The 22267-nt window shown below is 39.6% G+C and overlaps 1 protein-coding gene across 1 annotated transcript; it reads right to left on the minus strand.

Moving 5' to 3' along the window:
- Nucleotides 1-5710: 5710 nt before the first annotated feature.
- On the minus strand, nucleotides 5711-20841 carry LOC141011148 (prolyl endopeptidase-like). Its single transcript, XM_073484388.1, has 15 exons — nucleotides 20660-20841; nucleotides 17007-17081; nucleotides 16781-16914; nucleotides 16526-16656; nucleotides 16197-16406; nucleotides 15946-16067; nucleotides 14866-14971; nucleotides 13708-13899; nucleotides 10578-10775; nucleotides 10138-10241; nucleotides 9600-9736; nucleotides 8582-8676; nucleotides 8338-8469; nucleotides 7539-7695; nucleotides 5711-6441 (listed from the first exon to the last, which is right to left on the minus strand). The coding sequence occupies exons 1-15, from the start codon at nucleotides 20699-20701 to the stop codon at nucleotides 6147-6149; spliced, it is 2130 nt and encodes a 709-aa protein (XP_073340489.1). The 5' UTR covers nucleotides 20702-20841; the 3' UTR covers nucleotides 5711-6146.
- Between the last annotated feature and the right edge of the window lie 1426 nt (nucleotides 20842-22267).

Genomic DNA, 22267 nt, shown 5'->3' on the forward strand with positions numbered 1-22267 from the left:
GCTTAGGGCTGCTGACCAAGCTTCTGTAATTGACGAGTTGGGAGTGAGAATATGTTGGGGTGACGCAGCTAACATCCCATCATTGGTCTGTAGCAGTCCAATTGTTTGACTTGCCATTTTTCTTTGTTTGGGCTGATTTTCCTCATGACTGATTGCAGGGAAAAAGAAAGAAAGAAAACTGCTAGATGATACCATGAATGTTACAATGCACTGTTTACAATGGTTTTTAAAATGGCGTCGCAAATGTTTCATGAGGGAGGAACTGCACTCAACAGAACTGTGAGACCTCAAGGATTCACGCATTCACCCGTGATTCTTTTGTTTGTTTACAGGTAAACGCCACGGGGCAGCTTTCTTTTGTCCAGGTTTGAGATTTGTGCCGCCACCGCAATACAGTGGAAGAGAACAGAAATTCATTCGTGGTGCTTAAAACATTGCAAATTTATATTAAAAATGTGTTTTTTTGACATTTGGGTGACTCAGCCCTTCACAGTAAACCTTGGATTTCAGCGTGTTGCCTGAGGAAACAGAGGATCTGCAATGAGCAGCTGAACAGTTTAAGGTGTACGGGGTCTAAATGATAAAATCCAAATGTTACATCTACTGTTTAACTTCTCTTCTGGTGCTCAGAAATGAACCAATGGCCTTTTGGAGCTCACTCATTCCTCGAACCTTCAGGCTACCTGGGCCTCTTGTACTTACGGTGCTTGTCTACATGCTCCGAATCCACTCACAACACAATTCAACTTTCAGTTACCTCTCCAGTCCCACCATGTGGCCTTATGAAGTCTCCCCCCCCCCCCCCCCTCTCTGGGGCCGAGGTTATATTACTTACTGCTTTATTACACAACACCCACCTTTAGACCAGCGCTGAGCAAATGGGAAATTATTGTAAATGCAAATTAACTTTGCGTGGGACTGCTGTGGGCAGCTGTGTGGGTGGGCAGGAGTGAGTGCGCTGGTACGTGCTGCTGCTGCTATGCCTGCTCACATGGGTCAGTACGTGTGTGAATGTACCACGTGTGTGTTGACAGTCCACAGGCATACATTTGAGAATGAGATCTTTTTATTTATCTCATACAGTTGCAGCGGCAATCCATACTTTTTATATTACAGTCTTATTGGAGTTGAGGATTGGAGTTTGAGACTTAATGAGTTTCATCTCCGAGCCTTCGCTGGCTGCAGCTTTCTAAGCCTCCCACGCAATCAAACATCACCTCCTTCAGATGCTGCTTTAGCAGGCCCCGGCATCTGAACTCCCGCTGCAGTTACGCAGGGATTGGCTCGTTCATTATTGGAGGCTTCTCGTAGATTTCTTGCATGATTTTAAAGATTGAATGTGAGGAAGAAAAACACAAAGAGGCTTATTTACATGTCAGGCTCATTAAGATTCTGTCTCGGGGACTAAAACGTGGTGACTCTAAAGAAATGTTAAAGCCTTTATTTAGATGCGCCACCAAAGATACAAAGCTCATTTTTACATAAAAGTGTGCACCCTGTCAATCTAGACTGCAAAAGGGACATTAAATGTAAATGAAATCCATGCATATAAATATGTTTCCTATCTACATAATCTAAATGATGAAATCCTAATAAGTCTTGACACTTGACTCCTACCTGCTCCGGGTCATGAGCCATTTTAGCAGCTGCACACATGCTAAATGAGCCGAACAGCAGGCCTAATCAACTGCTTTCTGCCTCCTTATTCCCTCGTGGTACAAAATAATGAACGCTATTCATTCGAATGTGATGTCTTAGTATGCAAACATCATATCCCACAGTAACTCTCCTGGGCGGCGATGGGGGGGGGTTGTGTTAGTTGGTATTTATCAGGCTTCTCACGGTTCGAGCGTAAATCTTCAATCAGATTTGCCTGTTTATTCACTGTAAATGAGACTGGGACGGGGAGACGGGCAGGGATCCTTCCAAGAGATTACAGCGAATCGTGTTTCAAAATGCAAAACGTAGATTGTTGTACCTGAAATCCAGCACTTCCTCAAAACCAAGACTTCACTCGAGACATGTTTAAGGCCGGCAGATAACTTGGAGGCAATTCAAATACACGACATGTGATGCAGCATTGAGAGGTAGATTTTCCTAGCACAAAGAAATATGGATTTTATTTGTTAAGTACTCGACAGTCCAAAGGATGTGACTTAATGGACGTTCTCTGGTGCCTGTCTCTGCTCTGCTTACAGAGAGCAACAGTAGCTTACAGTAGTTTAGACGACCGTCCAACACAACATAGAAGTTTCACAAAACCCCTTAAAAGTTGGTTTGTGATCCACAAATGATCACAGAGAAGACGAAACGTGCAGCACGCTGTCGTCACGCTCATGACGTCAGACTGCTGCACCTGGTTAGAGCCAGGCTGTGTAGACGAGAGCCAAACATGTCACATCTGGTGTGGACGGGTTTTATCATTTCAGAGAAAAAAAAAACATGATGCAATCTGCAATACATACCCACAATGGTTCAGACAGGAAGGGAAAAAAGTCCACGAGTTTTAACACAACAAATCTTATTGGCGCTGCAAATGATTAAATCATCCATCTTTTCTCACTACATCTGAGCCTTTCACACCCTCAGGTGTGCATAAATACAAGTTAGAAACTGATTTTTAATAGACAAAAATGTGAAATCCATATCAATCCCTAATGAATCCCTACTAGCTTATGAGTTCGAGTCAATAACCAAGCTAAAATGCAAAACGTCCTTTTGTTCCAGCTGCTCCAAATTGAAATGTTTTAAATAAAATAATAATAAATTTCTTCCTTTTTTTGGACTGTTGTTCAGAACTAAAGCTCTGGGGAGTTGTGATGGACAATTTTCACTATTTAAAATTTTACAGACAATTAATCCATTTATTTATAGTGAAAATAATGATTAGCTACAGCTGTAATTTGGTTTCAGCTTCTAAAATCTGAGGACTTGCTGCTTTCGTTTTACATAAACAGAAATTAAATCCATTTTGATGCTGGACTGTTGCATGCAACTTAAAGATGTCTCCTTTTAGTTTTAGGAACCTGTAAAATATATATATATATATTTTAACCCTTTTGTAACGTTTTTAAACTAACAATGAATCGAGAAAGTTAAGAAAAAAACAAAACAAAAACATTTCAATAACGAAAACAACAGCCCTATACACTCGGACCTGGGCATTACACAGCTTTTTACCCAAACCAGACATTCTGATCTTCTCAATCACTGTAAGAATCAACCCTTCAAAGTTTAAAATCCAAGAAACATTTGCAGCTGGAAAAGAAAAAGACAGAAAAACATGTTCAAGAGCAAGAAGGAGGCAAAAGGATTCAAAGAGGCACATGAGTAAGCAGACAACACCTCTGTAAAGACATTAGTGATTCCCAGCTGTGTGTTTAGAGCCCTCTCCCCTTCTTGTCCTCCCCTCTATCCCCCCAGCTCCCTCTGCTCCGTGTGAAGATTAAAGCAGGCAGCATAAAAGGGGGAGAGCAGTCCACCTCTAAGCTAGTGTGAAGGGGAAACTTCCCCCAGCACAAAAGTTCTGCTCTCCGCTCTTTGCCGAAGCGTGCCGCAGCTCAAATCGGCTTTGAGAAATTAATCCCTGCATTATGGAGGGAGTAAAGTAAACAAACCGGGGACAGGATGGGGACCTGTGAGTGTGAGACCAGGGGGAGGGAGCAGGAGGAGGAGGAGGGAGGTGCTGGTGTTGCTTTTGTAGGTAAAAGCTTGTGTTTCTCTGGAGAAAAAAGGGAAGTGCGTGCTTGTATGTGTGAGCTTGTGAGTAGAGAGAAGGAGGGAAGAGTGAGCTGACGAGGTGACGAGAGGGTGAATGAGGCAAATGAAGCAGCAAAAGCCTGCCCCAATCCTCTGGGACACTCCTGGGAGAAGAAGCATCACAGCCTTTTTTTGCAGCATGATCTTAAAACCCTTCTCTCTCTGTCTGACTCTCATATGTCCAGCTTATTGCTGGCATTGTCTTTCCCGGCTTCGCTCAACCACTATGCCCCTGTGGCAAAGAGTCATTGTCTGCAAATCCTCCCACTTCTCTGCTTTCTCCCCTCTCCTCCTTCCCATCCTATCTTTCCACCGAGAGGGTACTTAGATAAGGCGCAGGGTTCAGAGCCTGACGAAATCAAAACTTCCCACTGAGCAGAGATTAAACTCTGAGTGACCGAACGGACAACTTCTCTCACTCCTCTGATGTCTGCTGGCAGACTGGAAGCTGGCAGGGAGGTTTCTGTCTCTTTTTTTTTTTGACAGTTTAAACACCCGTCTGTCTGGGCGTCTCCAGAGACTTTCCATAAGTGCACTTTCAGTCTCTCTCCGCTTGTCTGCATGTTGCCCCTCGGCGTCTCGCCATATAGCCGCTGTCCATCATCGCTCTGCATCCCTCCACTTTGCTGCACATAAAATCTACGCATCTTCCTCTCTCTGGTGTCTCCCTCCCTTCTCCCTTTGATGAGATTTCCTTCTTGTTTTACACAGATGTATCCTACTTGTTCTCCAGCTGCCGGTGATTGAATCCACCCCCCCACCAGGCAGACAGACCAGATGATGGATAATAAAAAGGATTTAGCTAAATACATTGTGTTGTTTCTGTTGTTTTTTTACTTCGCAATCCCTCTCGAAGAAGCAGCCAAGCAGAATGACACTAAACTGACACTCAGCCTTTGACCTTGAGGTGTTAGTGGAGGGTCAAGCTTAGAGAGTGGGGGTTTGTAGTCACACACTGCCACTTGGTGGTGAATGTGAAAACTGCACCTCATGGTAAAGACTACTGTGGTGGGAAACAGCCAGGAAGGTTTACTCAAGAGATGTATTATAGTTCCTTTGATGTACTATTTTTTTGGCTACTTAGGCTACATTTATTGCTTTGACACTTCTAGTTACTTTGCAGATACATATTGTACATTTTAAGCATATGATCATCTTATTAAACATTAAAAGGATCGCAAGAACACAATTCATTTTGGCTCTTCCTACAGGTTAATCAACAAGATAGAACATGTTAATTAGTAAGCTTTAGAGGTGCTGGCAGGCACCAATCACTTCCTGGCTCTAGCTTCAAATTTGCCTTACATACATCAGAGTTGTTTTGATCCTCTCATCTAACTCTTGGCAAGAAAGCGAATGAGCACATATATCCAGATTTCAAACTCTTTCTTGAAAGTTGCCATTTGTAAGAAAAGGTTGATTTTTGAGTCTCAGTCCCAGCTCGTCAAAAACCGACGCTCTGGGATGGCAGATGACTCGTCATACAATCCCAAAGTGTCAGCTCTTGATGAGTTGGAAATGAGACCCAAAAATTAACTTTTCTTACAAATAGCACCTTTACAGAAAGAGTTCACCCAAAAATGAAAATTCACTCATTATCTACTCAGCCCCATGCCGATGGAAAGTCGGTGTGAAGTTTCTGGAGCTTCACAGCAAGAACAGTGTTGCAGTCCTCTCCTTAATAACTGAAACAGATTGTGACTTGTTTTAAAACTTTTAAAAAACCAACAAAAATAAAAATGAAAAATTTGGGGTCTCTGCGCTTCTAGAGACTTGGACTACGCCAGAAGAGCTGTTTGGATCCATTTTATTTTTTATTTGCCGGTTGTTATTTTACATTTTAAAACAAGTCCTCATCTACTTAAGATGTTCAGGAGAATGCTGCAACGCTGAGAAGCTTCAGAAATGTTCTGAATATATATATATATGGATTATGACACATTAGACAAAGATCAGTACAAACAGAGATTTTATTGAAAATTCTTCATCCAAAGTTTAAAATTCAGTTCTTAACTTAGAGGATGCATTCAAAATAAATTCAGAATCTTTTAGTGCATTTCATTGGTATAAGGCTATCTACATTCAAGAGTTGTTTCAGGCAGTATGATGAGTATCTCAGATTTTTAGCACATTGTATTTATCAAAAAATGCCCCTGGAGTGATTAATAAAGCTGTTTGTATTGTAGTTGTATCATTCTTATGATATCCCTATTCCTTTTTTTCTTACATGTTTCTCTAGCCATTCACTATAGTTGTACCAGTATTTTCTTATGTTTGACAAAAGTTTTAATATATTTTCCTGAAAGTATAAAGAAGTAACCTTTCATCTCTTTAAAAGCTTCTCTTCACCATGTATATCCAGAACTTCTCTCCCTGTCATTATCTCTTCATTCCTTCCAGCTGAGCCCAAGTGTCTCAGCGATGAAGGAAAAGATGTGTGTGTCTTCCAGGATGGCCTTGGCGGTGGGTTTCCCTGCTCCGTGCCCACTGCGGGTGTCCACCCTGACCATCAAAGGCTGACGCTGCGCGGGGCTGCTGCCCACTCCGTGCTGCAGGGCAGCACAATATTTGAGGGTGTGGAGAGGCACCACGCGATCATCGTGATCTGCTGTCAGAAGCAGGACGGCAGGGTAGGGAGGGCCGGAGTAAGGTGGAGGAGGCAGATTATGGATAGGAGAATACCTGGAGAGAAGGTGAGGAAGAGCAGTGAGAAAGAACTCTGAGGAGAATATGAGAGTGATTCATGAACATTAGTGTGTGATTTAGTTGCCCTGCTGGGATTTTTTGGCATATGTGGGTGTGTGTAAATCTGGAAAGAGACCTGGAGATTATTGAAACCAACAAAGACTTTACACATAACAACTATTTACACCAACATGCTCATATTATTTTAGTCCTGAGATTCAAATAGAGAAAAATACTGAACAAATGAGTAAATACAGAAGACAACACATGATGAAAACTATGAATTAACAAAGGTTTACCTTGCTAATTTAATTTCCTCGCTGCAGTCAGAGCAGAAAGGGAAAAAGAATTGTGGGAAAATGCTAAATTTGGATTAGATCTCTTGCAGAGAGAGCTAAAGGTGGGTAAAGTGAATCTCAGGTGAGCTGTAGCTCTGCATGGAAACCTGGATGAACTGCTATATAACCTATTTGTTGTTCATGAACCAGGCACTATTTTAATGTTTGTATGAGTATCTTCATAGACTTCATATCCCTAAAAAATCTGCACGCAGAGTGCAAAGGCAATAGTTTCATCTGCTATCTCCCCTGTGCCTACATCCTATTTTCTAAGATTATCTTCATATCCCTAAAATCTCTACAATCTAAGCTAAAAGGATGTGTGAGTCAAGTAACCACAATGACTGATAAAATTATTCAAACAGTTTGAGAAAATCGACCTGCTTCTCTTTTCCTCTGGCGTCACTGCACTGCACCACAACGCATTGTCACCGTGACTTACAAGCACATAATGTAGTTACTTTATCACGAGCGTACAACAAGATGCCACAAAAAAAGAGAAGCCATAGCTTTCTGCTGTAAAAGAATGACTCCTCAAGCTATTATAGTTTTTTATTTCAGATTGATTTAAACAGGATCTCCAAGGTTGGTTTTTATTAGGGTAAATTATTCCAAAATGTTTAAATAAATTTTGACGAGAAGGATAGGCAGCAAATAAATTATGAGAATTTATCTGCTGCAGCTGTAAAGTATTCTCGTGTGCAAGTATAGTTTAGTAATTTGTTGTGTGTGTGTGTGTGTGTGTGTTCTTCGTACTTGATGAGCCACTTAAACTGCTCCTGATCGTCAGAGCAGCCATAGTCGGTGGTCCAGGCGTGGCCGATGGTGAACTTGTGGAACTTCAGCATATCCATCACCCCCACCTCTGCCACAGCACAGCCGAACAGGTCCGGACGCTGGTTCACGCATGCCGCTGTGTATGTGTGTATTTAAAAATCTGTGTTACACACACTCAAACACACATGCATTCACTTTATTCTACACTGTAGGACACAATCACTCCTAAATAGCTACTTACACACCAGGGAGGAAGGCATTACTTGGGTTTGTGTGATGCCATATGGCAGCCAGCCTTTGGTAAATGATGTGACTAAGCACTGTTTAATGTGCTGTTTAATAGCTAAATTAATTGCAGCTAAGCAGCTAACTACTGTTAGATGAATTTGACATTACCAATTATGCCAGAGATGTGATGTAAAGAATACAAAGCATTCGGATCAATGCAGCTCAGACTAGAGATGGACGAGTGATCTTAGCCGGCTCACAGTCGGCTACAGACACATGGAGATGTGCAGAACGCTGTGTGTACTGTCAGTAGCTTCAAGGGCTGAACTGAACTGGGGAGGATTTAGAGGTAAAGCTCAATTAGCAGATTTCAGCAATAAAAAATGACGAGCAAGGCTCCCTCACTTGTAAAATTTAATTTCCTTGATGTAACAAATAAACTGTTGTATTATAGTTTCTGGGGAATACCTATTAAAACCCTTCATGTTCTCTTGTTCTCTGTGTCAGGGCTTGCACACAAAACACAAACACCTTTGACCCCTGTACTTACCCACTAGCAGCCCTCCATTAGAGGCTCCGTTGATAGCGATGCGACTGGCCGTGGTGTACTTCTCCTGGATCAGAAACTCTGCTGCACACTGGAAGTCATCGAAGCAGTTCTGCTTGTTCCCTAATGTTCCGGCTACAAACACAGACGAGAAGGGGAAGTTGTGAGAACACAGAATCAAAACTAAATCAAACTTAAGTTTAGTATTTTCTAACTGACATTGTTATGGTTTTCTGGATGCCTGTACCTTTGTGCCAGGTGAGGCCGTACTCTCCGCCCCCTCTGATGTTAGCCACGGCCAGGATCCCTCCCAGGTGTCTCACAAACAGCAGGTAAGCAACACTGACCACAGACAAGACAGACAGGAGAAAATAAAGCAATATACTGACCTCTTTTTCATTCGTATACATACAGTGTTTCTCAAGCACCACTAAGCATATATTTGTACCATCCCCCTATAATTTACAGAGAAATCAGACACAAAGTAAACCCTCATTTTTATCCCTGTATTCCTGAAGTATCTGACAATGGCTGGTATGTTGAAAACAGTGGCAACAACCAGCAATCAGCTCACCTTCATGTGCTACACAATCAAAAATTCTCATACCAATCTTCACTAACCACACTTTTGCATGTTATATTACTGTATAATGTGTATTTTGCTAAAACATTGATGTTTGTTTTGTGAATAACTGTTTTCACATTGATAACACTACTACATTTATGGTAAACAGTAGCAATGATTGGTTTAAGAGCAGAGGAATGTTTTGCAGAACAAACATGACCGGCCTTTTGAGTTTTATTAAAAGTTGGTTTATCCATTCTTCATTTACCCCCCTTTCTTTGGACATTTGAACACGCAACGATTGGTCAATGAACTGATTAGTCAATCGAAACAAAATGATAATTAATTAATCGTTTATATAATTCTTCAAGCAAACACTTCAAACATTTGCTGGTTGCAGGATTTTAAATGTGAGGTGTTGCTGCTTTCTGTGTCATTTATGATAGTAAATGAAGAGTCTTTGGGTTTTGGACTGTTGATGGGACAAAAGAAGAGATATGAAGACGCCACTTTTGGATCTAGGACATTTTCACAGTTTTTTTTAACTAGAAGTTTAATCATGGCAATAATCGAAAGATTAATTGATAATGATAGAGCCCTAGTGTTTATCTGTGTGACTTGCTTGGCTTTGACAGTGAATAACAAAGAAGAGAGTGGCCACACTGGTTTATGAGACTTTGCACAGAGCAGTTGTACTTACTTGTAGTATGGCTGTATGGAAGCCTCGAAGCCTCCGTAGCCATAAAGGAAGACAGGATGAGTCCCATCCATCTCAAGGCCCTTGGCGTGGACCAAGAACATGGGGATCTTGGTTCCATCTTTACTGGGATAAAATACCTGTAAAGTATTAGAGAAGATGGGTTTAATCAGTCTGTTTGTCTCTCAATCAGGATTCAACATTAACTTTTTTGTTCAGCAGCTAAATGCTAGAGCTGAATGTTGACACTTTACCAGCTCCTCAAAAGATTACCATTGTTATTTATTTTTCAATGCATCTCTCTTTCACATAACATCTCTTATATCGATGTTTTGAAACTACAGTTTTCACTTAAAGTGTGAAGGGTAAAATGAGCCGTTCACACATACCATATTCTACTTCCTCAACCCCAGTGACTATGATTCTTTGCAAATCTGCGTCATGACATGAATACGCAACCAGTTGGAGTGATAACACAACAGGAACAACGATAAAGCAGAAGATGATGGGGAAAGCCAGTAGGAAGAAAGAGTTATGTCACCTGGGTAGTCTGATATTCCTCTTGCTTGATGCCTTTTACCTCCACCTCCCTGAACACTCTGGGCTCTGCGTTCGGCTCACTCAGATCACAGTGGTAAATGATACCTGAGCACAACAGCACATGGACATAATTTAAGACAAAAATGTAAATGTGTAACACATACTAATTACAATTTAAATTACATATCCTGGTATAGACCATTACATCAAGTATTTGGTCTTTCCTTTGAGTTTGTATTTACATTTAAAGTATTTTTTCAGATATTTGATATTATTAAAAAATATTGTTGAAGTTGCCATTACAGTAGCAATACAGCACTTGCAACAATATATGTATGATTTCAGATTTTTTATTTTTATGTGGGATTAGCAACATTATTTTACAGTAATTTAAGTCATTACAATTAATCGAACAAATCTGAGAAAACTTGACAGAATTACCTGGGGTAGTGAAGGAGGTGAACTTGTAGAAGAAGTCAGAGTGTTTCTTCTTGCAGCTCACTCCGCCCACGGTGCCGACGTCCAGTGGCAGGTCCCTGACGTGCTGGCCTGTGGACAACTCATGCACCTGCAGGATATCCTTCACGTCATGGAGATAGTTGACCAGCAGGTGGTGCTGGTTCACACAGGAGACGGTGCCTGAAGATTGACGTATATTATAGGGGAAGTGATAGAAAGTGAATGTGACATTGCGTAGCTGGTTTTATTGTAAACACTGTATCCAAGGGAAACAGTATCCGTGTTGTCTGTCTTCCTTTCTCTTGTTACTACCAATGTCAACTTTCTCTCTGCCAGAGAGCAGTTATCTCATGATGCTGGTATGAAGCCAAATATAACGGCTATGAATTGAATGTGACTTGACATATTACAGTCAAAGGTTGTTACAGAAAGAACTTTGGATATTTCTTTTTATCAATCCACAAATAAGAAAATAGGGTTGACAGCCATAAAAAAATATTTTTTCTCATGTTTTGAAGAATAAAATGTTACAATGAATAATATATAATATGAATAATATATGAACAAACCCCTGCATGAAAACCTGAACTAAGCAGAAGTAAAACTGGAACATTTAGGGCTGCTGAAGTGGAAATTTCTGGCTCAGAGTCTGAGAAAAAACTCATTTCACAAAAACAGCCTTTAAAAATTCCATACAATTTTTTACAAAGGATGTTTAAAACTTTAACTGATAGATGTTACCATGAAACCTCCCCAAGTTGATAACCTGTATCAAAACTATAATGTTTTTGTATTAAAAATAATCTGATATTTTATGCATTATTATGCAAATTAGTGCTAAATGTGCTGATTTGCATACATTTCAAGAATGGAAATCTGAACTACCGTGTTATCGAAGCAAAAAAGTCCAAAATCTCATCAACAGCCAGCAGGGGGCAGTCTAATATACTATAAGTGTGATACATGTAAATACTTCACTGCTGCTCAGCAGGTGTCAGTGGTGCTACAGAGGCTGCCTTTGCTTGGTTACTTTGTTTATTACAAGTAATAACACAATCCCTTATATGGTATTTTGTCGTTGAGTGTCCCCAGTGTCAGCAATCTGACCAGTGACTACTGACATAATTCTCAACAGTCTGTCGCCCACAACCACCATCACCACGAAGAACAACTTGGAGTTAAAATGATGTGAAGAGTTGATATTGGACATTATTATTAAACTGGTGATGGACCTAAGTTATAAGGCTGTTATAGGAAAGCATTTTCACAGAGGAGACTCATCAGTTTAAAAAATGAGTCACAAACCAGCAGCAAACCAGCTTGATTTGTTAAACAAGTTCATGATTCAGCAAGAGCTCTCTGTAAAAGCAATGGAATAATACAATATTATCTTATGTAATCATCAACTCTCCACTGTCAACTGCAACAAATTATTTGTTTGATACCATGGCAACAGGTGTCTAATACTGTTGAGACCGGTTATGCATACTCATTACTAAACATCATTAAGTGGAAAAGTAGTTCAAAACATTATTTTACATTATCACATTATTAGTTTAAAACCTTTCCTCAAACGGTGAAGTTGGAGAATATAAAAGTAAAGATATCACCATCATCAACACTTCACTTTAAGTCTCTATGTTAGTATTTTTATGCAGACATTTAATAATAGTTTATATAACACACTAAAATGAAGATGTATGCAGCATTTAAAGGGATTTTCAAGTTAATTGAATTATTACTGTACTGGTATAAATGTATTAAGTTATATTATCAATATTTGTATCCAATTACAACTTCTCCGATGAAGATCATCTTTTACTTTATTGTCATTTTTTAAATGTTTATCAAACCAGTTGTCACTTATGGATGCCCACAGGACTTGCTGACAAATACCTTAATTATAGCTGCTTACAACTATGTTATAGTGAACCACTTATTAAATATTTACATAAGCTGATAAATGCTCAATAGGGGAACTTGATTGTTTCCTGATCATTCAGATGATTTCCCTTAACATTTCTGCACCTTTTGTCATTACACTGTTTTATTGCCTTAAAATCTGTACTAGTGTGTGCACACGTTTTACAAACATAAATAAGAATTTCATTGCCAGTGACTGTTTCGCTGTAACTGTTGTGCATATGACAATAAAGAACTTGGAAACATTTCATATTGGGGTACACATATTATCTATTAACAAGTTGGTTAATAGCATATTAGCAGCATTTTTACTCTTTATTATTAGATATCAGCAACACCTAAATTAAGAATGTGGAACATATGATCCAATTTGACATACTAATGTAGAGTTCTTGTTCTGTTCTTGTGGTACTACTGCCTTTATAAAGCCCATACTAAGCTATGCATATTAGGATCATATCTATGTTAAACAACTTCCTTACCGGCTATCTATAAACTATAATTAGGACTTTATTGAGGGAAAAGTCTTAATTATTGACCTAATAGTTGCAGAATAAGGCAATAATAAGTGCTTTATAAAGACTAATAAAAAGTCAATATGCTACGAATATTCATCCTAATATGAAAATCGTTAATGGTTACTATGTAACCCCAATACAAAGCGTTACCAAAAACATCAACTTTAAACATAAATATAAATCTAAGCAGAAGCATGGACGTGTAAATTTCCATCACTCCACCATTTACCATCATTCAAATGAGTCATAATAAATGTTTAAAAAAAAAGTTAGACATAGTGCTTATAGACCAAGTTTCACTTTTTGAGTTCACTGTGACGAAGTCTTCAACCACAGACAGAACTTCCCACTTGTTGTGGTTGGACTGTCATCGAAACATTAGGACAGATATTCAGCAAAAAAAAAGTATTTCACAATATTCTAAGATCCAAATTGTGGAACTAAGATTCCACGTACAAGCCCTTTACGTCTTTCTACACTTGGTGGAGTTTTCACACGCTCTGACACAAGCCCAAAGTGGTCATACTGACATAGGTCTGTTTTATAAGCTGCTGTATGAACACTCAGACGTATTATATTTCTTCTGTAGAGAACTGATACTATAGTGGTAGACTACAGAGCTGACTCGGCCTTCTACTGTGTATTCTACTGAAAATTCCATTCAGTCTTACCCAGGACATCCTTGTCGTGCTGTGGAATGAGGGTGGTCCAGTGCTTCCTGTCTGGCTTCTGGATGTCTATGTTGATGAGACAGTACCGAGGAGCATCCAAGTTGGAGTGGAACGTAAACACAGTTCCTTCATTGGTAACGTATGAGTACTGGGCATCAAAGTTGTCCACAAGTTTGACCCATGGCAGCAGGCCTGGAGAGGATGAATAAAATGACAAAATAAACAGTGTGTTTGTTATTAATGCATAACAACAAACATCCTATAGCAAGTAGAAAAATATAATGAACAATTAAAAGCATGTACTGCAAAGTCAAGAAGAAATATAATACATGATTTAAATCAAGAATCATGTGCTTCTTATCTCCGAAACAAATCATTCGGGCACGGAATTGATTAAATCTCTTGCACAGGAAAAACAACAGCATTCCCACACACCTGAATCATGCTGGCTTTTAAAAACCAATCACATTCTCACAATAGACTTGTCTCTGGGGGAGGGAGAGATATTTCAAAATAAAAAAAAACAGCTGCAAAGTGAATTTTGAAATCTCCGCATCTGGTGCATTAACGGTTGAGTCACAGGCGTTGGCATCAACTAGTTTATTGATGATACAGCAGGTTTTTTTATATCCCATGAAGCTGGGGGGATGTTATCGTGTGCTGCCAGAAAAGCTCATGTGGTTTACTATAAATGAAAGTTGGATTTTGGAAACACACACATTTATGACAGTGACTATTCATTTTGTTCTCCTGATATTTGTTAGACTAACGACAGAAAGATAATCGCTAGCCCTTATGTCAATGGGCATCATCAGAAGAAAATGGGGCATATAAATAAAAATGATCTATGTTTTGTTTCCTTCTCATGACAAGCTTTATTCTAAAGATATTTTCAATATTATTTGCACACACATCCATAGGTGCTTCCAAGCACTAATTTTAATTTGGGGATCAATATTCATCAAGGCTTGTAAAGTCTGAATAACTATCTTACAGCTTGTCTTAGATCAATTTAAGATTCACACAAGTACAAAACTGCCACAGCAAATTTCAGGATTCATACATCATCTCTTATCTTACTTCTCAAGAAAATATGTGAATAGTCGTGTTTATGTAGGGCTTAAATCTCAGTCGGGAGTTTGTTACACGGATACATACCTGTGATGCCATCGGGGAGCTGCTGAAGGTCACAGTACCACAGCTGGTTGACAGGCTCACAGCCTTCAGTGATGGATAAAACAGCATATCTGCCATCATCTGATATCTGGAAAGAGAAAGAAATAAAGAGAGGTAGGAAAAGAAGCAAAGAAAGATGGAAAGAAAGGCACGCGATTATGTGAATGTAGTCTTTATAAAGTGTATAATACATTACACTGTATAATACTATACAGTGTATGTATAATAAACTGCTCACAGCTCCTATTGATGGGCATGGCATACCCTTTCAAAATACCAAAGAGATGAGAGACATACAAATGTCATGTGAATGACTCCAGCTTCACTAGAAGGAGTTCTCTTTAATGCTTGTTAAAAAAATGCTGGATAGAGGACGGGTCTCAGCCCAGCACTGACCCCATTAACTTTTGGTGCTGATCTGGTCAGGGTTAGCGTTGACTGGCTGACTTTCTGCATATGTTACAAGCAGGTCATTTCGTTCATGTAACAGATGCTTTGTGGTTATACTTGAATATGACAACCTTTCGGTGAACCTACCCCTCTCTGTCAGCACTTTTAAACGTCAACAAAGCCAAAATTCTTACATGATCGGTTGTTTGACAACAGAAAACAGATTTTTAAAAAGAAATACAACTCCAAATCACTGACATGCCAATTCTCAACTGACTAATACTCTACATACTACATATCACATGACCTCTGTGTTTGGCAAAATATGAAAGGTAATATGTGGTGGAATTCTGATTTAACAAATGACGGACATGGCAGTTTCTCATGGGATTAAGATCACAACCTCTTCAATTATTAAAAATTACTAGAGGTCCCCTGGTAATATTAGCCCAATGCAAATAGTGCTCAAATCAATATTTATGGCAGCCAAAGACCTTTGTACAAGTCAAAGCAGGAAAAGTGCAGGTGTAACTATAAAAAGATGGCTCTGTGACTTTTTTGTTGGTTTGCAATTCTTCAATAGGACTTTAAATCAGGCTCTAATGAAGCTTTACATGACCTTGATGCAAATTGGTGATTATCATAAGAGTTTAGAGATTACTATGGACTTACAGTTACTGAGCTGTGCCACTTGGGATGTTCGGGGAACTCTGCAACCAGAATGTCTTCTGACTGTTTGGTGCCCATGACGTGGTAGTAGAGCTTCTGGTTGATGTTGCTGGTGGTCTCTGTGCCTTTAGTGAAATACAGATGGTTTAAGTCTTGAATACATTTGTAATAGTTTTTGCATGGTGAATGGTTTGCTTAAATGTGTTGTTTCTTTGAAGGAGCATGCATGTAGGTGTATGGCGACTCTTTCTAACCATCAGTTTTGCCTTCCTGGGGTGGGTAGCAGTTGTAAAAGACACCCTTGGCATCGTGAGTCCAGGCCAAGCAGCTGAATTTAACCCTCTCCAGTACATCAGGCAGTTTGGTAAGGTCATCAGCCTTCATGAAATGGACCGTTACCCAGTCTGAACCACTGCTGCTCAAACCGTATGCAAAGTATTCGCACTCCTCTGACAGACGGCCCACTGGATGGACACGGGGACAAAGAAAGGGGGATTCAGCATAGTACATGTTTTTCTTAATGCCTTGACTTGTCTGGGTATGTGTGCTTTTGTGGACAATAAGCATATAAACTCTGGCTCACTCTTCAGTGCCACAGTGCCATCTTCAGAGAGTTCATTTGGGTCAAAAAATACAGTAGCAGGTGCATCCAGAGAGTCCTGCACATACAGCACACTCTGGTTCTGGAGACCTTTGTTGTGAAAGTAGAAATACCTGGAAAGACAAACAGGAAATAAGGTGACAACAAGTATTGTTTCTTTTTCTTTAGACCTACAATTCAGGTTTGGCACTGCACAGACTAAAACCTTTATGAGAGAGAGTATCCTTCAGCTAGTACCTCTTCCCTCTTTTGTAAGGACAGCTGTATTTCTGGTAGTCATAGAGCTCAGTGAGACGCTGGTGGAATTGAGCCCGGACAGCACATTGCTCCAGGTACGGCATGGTCAGTTTGTTCTGCTCCTCAACAAAGGCCTGAGATACAAAAGGAGAATGAGAATGGATGAAATTTGGGGAACTTTTGGTTAAGGAACAGCTTCAGCTCTTTGCAAGAGATCAAAACATACCATGGTTTCTGCACCATCAGGGTCTTCCAGCCATGTGTAGGGATCACAGATCTTATTCCCATGGTAGTCATCCGCCTATTGCAAAGGTACATCAGGTTCAACAGGAACAAACACGCAACCATAAAACACAAACAACAACTGTGTTTAATCTCTGGCATTAAAACTTGACAGAGAGGATTTTTCTGGCACGATACTATGTAACTTCTCTCCAAAACTAATTTCTGTGGAACTGAAGAGCATCAATTAGCTTGCCAGCTTGACTTTACTGGTTACGGTCATACACTAAAGATGTTTGGATTATCATGTATGAATACAATTATCACTGCAGAACTCTTCCTGAGAATTTTACCTTAGCTTGGCAGCACTTAAAAGACATCAAAACACATGTGAAAATGGTTTCATCAGTCTTAAAGAGACTGTCAGATGTGTTGATAACAATATTTTTCATTATATTTCGAGACTGCAGAAGGGATTGACAATACTGGGGAAAGAAAAACAGGACAAATGTTTTTTTGACATACATTACAAGATACAGACTCATGACAAATTAAATGAAAAACCTGAATACATGAGTAGAGAAATACAACCAACGGTGGCTCTGTAATGCTTTGGGGAACATTTTGCTGGCATGGTTTGAGTCCACTTCTTCCATTAGCGGGGAGGATCACTGCAAATCTACCACTGCACAACTAATCAAAATATTTACCAAAGGTAACATGTGACAAAAAAGCATTATAATAAATGTAGACATGTCCTAGCCTCCAAATCTTGTTCTACAGATCCATGAAAATATGTTTGTTTGGTACAGACCCAAACAAATGTCACATCACCATGATTTTAAAAGTTTTTTTTGTGAAAATGGAAACTCTGATGCAAAAATGTTGATTCACACTAATCCTGAATCATATTGCAGTCATAATACCTGTCAAAATAATCACAATTCAATAGTCACAACAGTTTAGCAGTCACCAGATCGCAATCTAATTGAATGGCTACAGGAGGTTTTGGACCGACATGTTAGACAGTGCTCTCCATCACCATCACCATCATGAAAACACCAAATGAGAAATATCTTTTGGAAGAATGGTGTCCATCCCTTCAGTAGAGTTCCAGGGACTTATAGAATCAATGCCAAGGCACAATCAAGCTTTACTGTTGGCTCAACACCTTACTAACATGATTTACGTCTTAGTTTCTCCTTTAATTCGTCACTGAGCAATCACATTGGTTGGTAGTACCAGCAGACACCTGAGTTTAGGTATTGGAGTCGGTAATGTGAATGGAAAGTTCCATTGGTGAACCTCCAACACTGAAAAGATGGCTTCACTGAAGGAGCTAATCACCTCTGCAGAGAATGACATGCCAGACAATTTTATAGATGTGCTCAACACACATCTATAAACTTTCATAAGACTTTCTCAGAAGTCAAACGGCTTTTGCTCAATCCCCAACCTCGGCCTTCCAATTAGTCATGTTACAAATAGCTGCTGGATTGTGTCCAAACCTGTGGGAGAGATTCAAGTCACGTTCCCTGGAACCATGTCCATCAGCCTGCAATTCCAAGGAATGGGGTGAAGACTGTGTCATCACATCAACCTTTTGCTTTTTCGTTTCACTTTATTTTATCATTATTCTGTACTTTAAAACAAAAAAGCGTACAAAAGGTTTTTTTTGTTTGGTAGGGAATGTAGTGCCAAAGGAAAGGAAAGGGCTGTCTGACAGCAATGTTAAATGCTAAAAATGTTCAAAATATAGTGTACACTTAAACATCTATTATTTTTTTTTTTTAGGTGTTCCTTCTTTCAGGTGGCTAAAATATGCCTTGCTGTCAGCACTGTTTAGAAGTACAATGCTCTGCTTAAATATAAATAATAAATATCACTTTTTTTTGTCACTGCATCCTTTGAGATGTGACACATGCATGTTTGTCAAGTTAAAGGATAAGTGCACCTAAAAAATGTCATAATTCAGACAAAATCCACTCATCTACATGCAAATGGAAAGTCAGGTAGTCCACAAAACATTTCTGGGGGTTTACAGCATAACATGGTTGCAGTCTTTTCCAGAAATGAAGCAGATGGGGACTTGGTTTAAAACGTTAAAAAAAAACTACCAAAGAAAAATAATTTTTAAAATAATAAGCTAAAAGCTATGGCACACACCACTCTTCAAGGGTGTAAAAAACGTCTTTAAAAATCAATTTGGGATCTGGGGTATTCCCATCCACTTCAGTTGCTTAGGAGAATGCTTTGCTGTGAAGCTCCAGAATTGTTTTGTGGACTATGAAACCTCACCCTACTTTTCCATCAGCATGGGAGTGAGTAGATAATGACTAAATTTTCATTTTTGGATGACCTTATCCTTTAAGTGTCCGTGCATGTCTACTCCACCTATGTTCCTCTTTTCCACCTCAACTCCGCTCTACTAGACATGTTGTCATTTTTGCGTTACATAAGTTTATAGTGATTGCATGCAAGCGCAATACAGGTGAGGCATCTTTGGCTGTACTCTGAAAGTTCACTCATCAAAACGTTGACAGTTGCATTCACTGCAGAATTATGTACTGTGGTGAAGGTTTCCAACACCATGACCGAGACGGGCCACGATCAGGAATACTGAGGGCACGGAGGTCATTTCCTCATTTGCACGATCTAATCACCTTACGAGTTGACATTCTGCATCTACACAGAAGTGACATATGGTGGGTTTCGAAGGCTCACTCTGATGCTTTTGCTGCTTTTGTCATATAATATGAATAATCATTCATTCATTATATTAGAGCCGACGGATAAAAGACAAGCTGATCGACATAAAATTAATTGGCAACGATTTTAACGACTGTCTGTTTAATAATATATACTATAGTGTATTTTAAAGTATACTTAAAACTATACTAACTAAAATCCAACTTTTTCTGTTTTCTTTACTAGTAAATTGCATATCTTTGGGTTTTTGACTTGTTGTTTGGACATAAAAACTGTAAATAAGTCAGACATTTTGTACAAATGTTCAGTTAACTGTAGATTATAGATGAAAGTCATTGTTAAGTAGGAGCCCCTCATTAGATTTCAGTAAAAACTGATTAAGCCAGTAATTGTATGCCTGTATTCAGCGTGGTGAAAGCTTATTAAACAAACCTTTAAATCATAATGTTGGCAGAAAAAAAACACAAAATAATCACGTGAATTAATTTAGAGATGGGTGGGGGAGGGGTAACGTGGTGCCTGGACCAAAAAATGCCGATGTGAGGCCTGGGGGTTTTGCACCAAACGCAAGAAAAGTGCGTTAATAGAGGGCTGGTGCTCATTAGGACACTTAAACATGCTGTGAGTGTGAGTAAAACACCTCGACTCTGACGGTGGGAGCGACGTGGACATTTTAAACACGTCGTTCCTCTCTGGGACAGTTTGTTCCGCGTCTTTCCCCCACCCCACCCCAACCGAATCGCTCCTCAAGTTTAGTTTTTGTTTCTTCGTCTCCTCGCCATTTGCTTTTTCTAGCCCTCCGTCAACACTGCGGGCTGTGACTCGTCTTTCTCTTCCTGCTCTCGCTTTTTCTTCCCCGTGTGCATGAACCGGAGAGAAAACCGCCGACTGACAGACAGAGAGAGACAGACTGACAGAGAAAGCACCCAGCGGGACTTTGACACTGACCTTAGTCTCATCTCTTCTCGCAGCCGGGTACTTAAACGCCATGGCGGGGCTTCCTAAAGTGCTCCTCTGTGTCCCTGAGTCGCTTTATGTGTCGCAACTCTGTTATTTTTCCTGCTATTATTGTTCTGAATGCGGGGCCTCGACCAAATCAATGGAGCCTTGGAGTGAAAGTGAAAGCATTTTTTCTCTCTCACACATACACACACACACACAGTCTCGTTTGTGCAAACCGCCTGAGCCCGTCCTTACACAGGAAATGATGCGTCACCCAGGCCAAGGCGTGCCAGACGCGCAGTACGTGAGTGCTCATGTTAAAAATTAAGTACAAATTCATTTAATGCAACTGTGTACTTCCACTACAGCACATCGCAGAGGCAAATATGCAACCTCTTGTCTTACTCCACTACATGTATCTGTCAGCTTTAGTTAGTGGGACATCCTCCAGAAACGTTCATTTTTAGACAGGCAACATGTCTGAAAATAGAGAGCCGAGCGAAGGACCCATGGAACCTTATTTTGGAAAAACTTGTAAATGGAGAGGGACAAATTATTTTTGATCCCGTTTGAATTTTGCCATGAATCACACATTTTGATGTTTGTGAACTAAAAAGATAATTTAGTCGATAAAGTCCAAAATAAGGTCAAATAAAGGAAACCGGAAGAGACAGCCGAAGTCACGCCCCTTTCCGTTGGACCCCATGGGACCTTATTTTGGAAAAACTTTGTGTATGGTAGTGAATGGAGAGAGACATTTTTTTTTATCCCGTCTGAATTGTGCCATGAATCGCACAGTTGATGTCTGTGAATTAAAAAGATAATTTTTCAAGTCAATAAAGCCCAAAATTAGGTCCCTTGAGGGAAACCGGAAGAGACAGCCGAAGCCACGCCCCTTCTGTTGGACCCCACTGGACCTTATTTCAGAAAAAAACTTTGTATGGTGGTGAATGGAGCGAGACAAATAATTTTTTGATCCTGCTTGAATTGTGTCATGAATCACAGATGTTTCTCAATTTAAAAGGTAATTTTTCAGCTTGAGTTGTAGTTGCATTTTTTTTTATAAAACTAATGAAATAAAAGACATATGTAATAATAAAGACTACACAGCCAACAGTCGCGGTAGTGACGTCAACACCAGAACCTGTAATTTAAACATTGTGGAGCTGGTCCTGTATATTAGCAGCTCACACAACTGACAACCACCCTTTTACATAACAGCAGTTGTCAATATGACCAGATTTATCGTGATTTTCATCTTTTTTAGTACCTTTTGTGTGCCGAGTTGGCGGTCATGTTGGTTTTGGTGACGTGTGTTGAGCGAGACAATGTAGTTCACTGAGTGGTTTAACACAAAACTACATGATATTTTACTTAAATTATGACAAACTTTGACTTTCTTGACTTTTAAATTAAATGTGGTAGTGAATGGAGAGAGAATGATATTTTTTTGATACCGTTTGAATTGTGCCATGAATCCCACAAATGACGTTTGTCAACTTAAAAGATAATTTTCCAAGTCAAGAAAGTTTTATTTTTTCTTAAAACTAATGAAATAGAAGACTGTGAAGATACGTAATTATAAAGATATGTTAGCAGCTCACAAAACTGATG

The sequence above is a fragment of the Pagrus major genome, chromosome 16 (assembly GCF_040436345.1).
Source record: "Pagrus major chromosome 16, Pma_NU_1.0".
Classification (NCBI taxonomy): domain Eukaryota; kingdom Metazoa; phylum Chordata; class Actinopteri; order Spariformes; family Sparidae; genus Pagrus; species Pagrus major.